This window comes from Tupaia chinensis, unplaced genomic scaffold, assembly GCF_000334495.1.
Source record: "Tupaia chinensis unplaced genomic scaffold, TupChi_1.0 Scaffold000286_1, whole genome shotgun sequence".
Taxonomy (NCBI): Eukaryota; Metazoa; Chordata; class Mammalia; order Scandentia; family Tupaiidae; genus Tupaia; species Tupaia belangeri.
Genome location: NW_006159770.1, coordinates 231,397 through 236,517, shown reverse-complemented (window position 1 = coordinate 236,517; position 5,121 = coordinate 231,397). Strand labels below are relative to the sequence as shown.

The following is a 5,121-nucleotide window of genomic DNA, read 5'->3' as shown; positions in this document are numbered from 1 at the left end:
TCGGCGGACACGTGGGGTGAGACAAAACCACATGGACAGACAAAACCGCGTTTTGTTTTCTAACCTTCAGGGACTACGTCTCCGGCGGGGCTTGTCCTAGCAAGGCCACCATACCCGGGAAGACAGTCATTGTGACGGGCGCCAACACGGGCATCGGGAAACAGACAGCCTTGGAGCTGGCCAAGAGAGGTAAACCCTGGTCTCGGAGAGGTAAAGATGTACCCGTGTTCAGATCCACGCCAGGGTTGCCGAAGGTCCCAGGTGTCCAACCCGAGTGCCGTGGCGGGCACCAGGGTACACGAGCTGTGATCTGCACCTATGGTGGATTTTGGTTTTTTTTTGAGAGGTTTTTGCTATAGGGAGTGTGCACTTGCCAGAGAGACAGGGACAGAGAGACAGAAAGCGAGAAATCACCCCCCAGGGGGGATGGTCACGCCACAATCCCTTCTCCTCCATTCTCCTCTCGGGATCTTGGGCACGCACGCACACGCGCCCGGCGTGAGTTTAAGCCACCAGGTCCGGGACGCGAACCGCGGTCGACTACGTGGGAGTCCAGCGACATAGCCATTATGGCAACTGCTGGTCCCTGTATGGTGGATTGAAAACAGTTTGCTGTAGGGCACATGAACTCCTCAGAGAGACAGAGACAGGAGAGGTGAGGGTGAGGGAGAAAGCGTCCCGATGAGGCAGGGCACATGGCCGCCCTCCATCTCTTCATCCTCCTAGGGTGTGGGCACGTGCACGTGTTCCCAGCGTGTTTCCCAAGCCCCATGGGCAGGGACTTGAACCGCAGTCGCCATGCGGGATCCAGCTCCCCTAACTGCTGGGCTGTGGGCCGGCCCGGAGAGGATAGCGAGTGCGGTCAGAGTGGTGACTGTCGCCATGCCGCTTCGGTCATTTTACCACCCTGAGAAGAGACCTGGCTCCCCCTTGGCCAGCACCCCAACTCCCCTCCCCATCCCCAGCTCTAAGAAAGCTTTTTCACTTTTTTCTTTTCAAATTTTTGCCACAGGGTGCATTGCTTCCTGGAGAGAGGGAAAGTGAGAAGCCACCTCGGGGGGATGGCCGCAGTCCGTCCTTCTCTTGGTATTTTGGACATGGGTGCACATGCACCTGGCTTGATTGTCAAGCTGCCAGGTCTGGGACTTGACTTGTGGCCAGCTATATGGGATCAAGCCACCTTCATGCCACCGGCTTGCTCCCTGCTAATTTTTTTTTTTTTTTGGAGAGATTTTCACTGTAGGGCGCGTGCACTCGCCAGACAGACAGAGAGAGACAGAGAGACAGAAAGCGAGAAATCACCCCCCGGGGGGATGGTCACGCCGCAATCCCTTCTCCTCCATTCTCCTCTCGGGATCTTGGGCACGCACGCACACGCGCCCGGCGTGAGTTTTAAGCCACCGGGTCCGGGATGCGAACCGCGGTCGACTACGTGGGAGTCCAGCGACATAGCCATTATGCTAACTGCTGGTTCCCACTAATATTTTTTTTTTTTTTGGAGAGATTTTCGCTATAGGGCGCCCTGCTAATATTTTTTGAAAAATTGATTTTCTTCCATGAGCGAGAGCGAGATAGAGACAGAGTCATAGAGACAGCACTCCCAACAGGACTTTTCCTGAAGAATTATTTTATTTGGGGCCAGCAGGTGGCCTGGTGGTTAAGGTGTTGGAATCCCACATGGCCAGCTGTGGCTTGAGTCCCAGACCTGGAGGCTTGCTTTCTCACTTTCCTTTTCTCTCCTCTCTCTCTGTCTCTGTCTGGTCAAATTAAAAACAATGATAACAACATTGGGACCAGCAGATGGCGTAATGGCCATGTCTCTGGACTCCTTGTAGTCGATCGTGGTTCAAGTCCCAGACCCGGTGGCTTGAACTCACAGCAGCTGTGTATGCGTGTGTGCCCAAGATCCCGAGAGGAGAATGGCCTGTCGAGAAGGGATTGTGGCGTGGCCATCCCCCTGGGGGGTGATTTCTGTCTCTCTGTTTCTCTCTGTTTTTCTGGCGAGTGCACATGCCCTATAGCAAAAACTCCCCCCCCCAAAAAAAATCCAAATAAAATAAATAATTCTTTAAAAAATAAGAATTTAACTTTATTTATAAATTTATTTATTTATTTTAATTTGATAAGAGACAGAGAGAGAGGGAGAGGGGATGTGAGAAAGCAAGCTGCCAGGTCTGGGACTTGAACTGTGGTCAGCCTTGTGGGAGTCCAGCACCTTAACTGCCACCCACCGGCCGGCCCCCCAACAGGTACTTTATGTGGTGACTTTGTCCATCTCGTCTCGGCCAGCCAGGAGTGCAGGTGCACACGCGCCCCGCACATTCAGGGAGGTCTCTGGACACAGGCCGAGAGCCGCCGGTGCAGGGCAGGCCTGCAGAGTGCCGCGTTTCCGCGGGGCCGCCCCTGGCCCACGGGCACCATTACTTGTCTGTCTCTGGGTTTGCCCGTGCTGGGCCTTTCGTGCAGACGGGTCACGTTAGCGGAGCAGAAGGCTTTGGGGCTTGTCCGCGTGCTCACTGTGGACAGGTGTGCGGGTGGTGTGCCGTGAACACGTGTGTACGCGGACGGGCACTTCAGATGGCACTAGGGGACCAGCCGTGCCGCTCCACAAAGCTGACCTGGCCGGGAGGTTCTGGGCTCGCGTTTGCAGCCCTCCCGTACATACTGGGCACACGTGTGTCTGTGACCCGGCCTGGCTGACGGGGATGGGGCATCAGGACCCTGACGGGGATACTGTCCCTCTCTCTTTCCGTTGGTCTCTCCTGCTCATGGAAGGAGAAAAAAATGTAAGAAGAGAGGCGGGATTAAAATAGGAGTTCGTGGGGCCAGCGGGCGGTGTGGTGGTTAGGGTGCTGGACTCCCACGTGGCCACCGCGGTTTGAGTCTCAGACTTGGCGGCTTGCTTTCTCACTTCCCTCTCTCTTTCTCTCTCTCTGGTGAGTGCACATGCCCTGTAGCAAACTTAGGATATTAACAAATTAAAATAAGAAAAATGTCCGAGTTTGTTTTTTGGTACGAAAAATTTTAAAATCCAAATATAGTTTCTTGATAGTATGTGCTTCTTTACTTTTTTTTTTTTTTTTTTGGAGAGATTTTCGCTATAGGGCGCGTGCGCTCGCCAAACAGACAGAGAGAGACATAGAGACAGAAAGCGAGAAATCACCTCCCAGGGGGGATGGTCACGCCGCAATCCCTTCTCCATTCTCCTCTCGGGATCTTGGGCACACACGCACACGCGCCCGGCGTGAGTTTTAAGCCAACGGGTCCGGGACGCGAGCCGCGGTCGACTACGTGGGAGTCCAGCGACATAGCCATTACGCTAACTGCTGGTTCCCGATAGTATGTGCTTCTTGTGAGCGTTTGAAGGCCTCTTGCATGTGTGTGATGTGAGTCAGTATCTGAGAGTGGATTCCTCACTTGTTTATTAAAATGCTTCTCCCCTGGGATCAGCAGGTGGTGTGGTGGTTAAAGTGCTGGATGCTCCCACATGGCCGACCCCGGTTCAAGGCCCAGACCTAGTGGCTTGGTTTCTCGCTTTCTCTATCTCTGTCTCTCTCTGGTCAAATCAAAATAAATGAATGAATAAATAAATAAATACATTATTAAAAAAAAAAAAAACAAGTCTTACTGTAAAAAAGAAAAAACGCTTTTTCCCACCTTGTGCTTCCAGGAGGCAGTGTCATCCTGGCCTGTCGAGACATGGAGAAATGCGAAACCGCAGCCAGGGACATCCGTGGGGAGACCCTCAACCACAGGGTCAGGGCCCGGCACCTGGACCTGGCCTCCCTTAAGTCCATCCGGGAGTTTGCTGCCAAGATCATTGAAGGTAAGTGGTGTGGGCAGGTCTGGACGGCAGCTCTCAAGGACAGGCTCCGAGGACATTGTTGGGGCCGGCAGGTGGTGTGGTGGTTAAAGGGACTGCATTTCTATATGGCCGACTGCGGTTCGAGTGCCGGACCTGGCAGCTTGCTTTGTCACGTTCCCTGTCACTCTGGTCAAATAAAAAAACAAAAAAATAATAATGACCCACTGGCTGTCCCTGCGCTGGCTGTGCGTGAAGATTTCAGCTGTCTCTTGTTGTACATCTTCACAGTGACATAGTTGACTTTTTTTCTTTTTTGAGAGACTTTTGCTTTTAGGGAGTGTGCGTTTGCCTCCTGGAGGCTCAGGACAGGAAAAAGCATTTTAATAAACAAGTGAATAATCCACTCTCAGAAACCCACCCAAGAGAGACAGAGACGGACAAAGGGACACAGCACCGCTCGGAGTTGGCCACGCCACAGTCTCTCCTCCATTTTCCTCTTTGGATTTTGGGCGTGCGTGTGCACCAGCCTGAGTGTCAAGCTTTTCAAGATGCGGGTCTGGGACTCAAACTGCAGTTGCCCATGTGGGAGTCCAGTCCTTAACCACTACGCCACCTGCTGGCCCTCCTAGTTCACATGTTACTGTTATTATTGTTAGATTTTTGCATTAGGGCACATGTGCTTGCTGGAGAGACAGAGGAGACAGAGAAACGGATATTGAGAAATTACCCCCCAGGGGGATGGCCACAGTCCGTCTCGTCGATTTTCCATGGGGTTTTGTATACCCATGCACCCACGTTTGGCGTGAGTTTCAAGCCACTGGGTCCGGGACTTGAACTGTGGTCAACCGTGTCAGAATGCAGTAACAGAGCCACTATGCCACCTGTTGGCCCTGCTCATACTTTACATTTTAAGTGATTGAGAAAATCCGGGCCTGGCGCCATAGTGCAGTGGTTAAGGGTCCTGAATCCCACTTCTCTCGACCGTGGTTTGAGTCCTGGGACTGGAAGCCCGAAAAATATATCAGGTGTGTGCTCATGCCCCAAGTCCTGACAGATGGAGAGACGGCAGAGATCGCCCACCGGGGTGCTTTCCCCCTCTCCCTCCCCCTCTGTCTCTAGGGAGCACGTGCACCCTCTGGCAGTAAAGGAAGAAAAAGGAGAAGCAGTCCTGGAGGCCGGAGGCCGGAGTCCGGGCTCTGGTGGGCTTGGAGCCTGGGGCACAGATGGCGCCCCCTGTGTGCTCCTGAGGCATAGGCCGGCAGCTCTCTGCTGCCTTCAGGAAGCCACCACCCACTCCCACAGGCCTCCCCTCCTAA

The 5,121-nt window shown here is 53.5% G+C and overlaps 1 protein-coding gene across 1 annotated transcript in view; it reads left to right on the top strand.

Moving 5' to 3' along the window:
* RDH13 (retinol dehydrogenase 13) overlaps positions 1-5,121 on the top strand; it is a 16,884-nt gene that overhangs the window by 2,113 nt on the left and 9,650 nt on the right. The window contains exon 3 of the mRNA XM_027772586.1: positions 3,671-3,826. Coding sequence (XP_027628387.1) covers positions 3,671-3,826 — 156 coding nt within the window. The remainder of the gene's footprint in view (positions 1-3,670; positions 3,827-5,121) is intronic.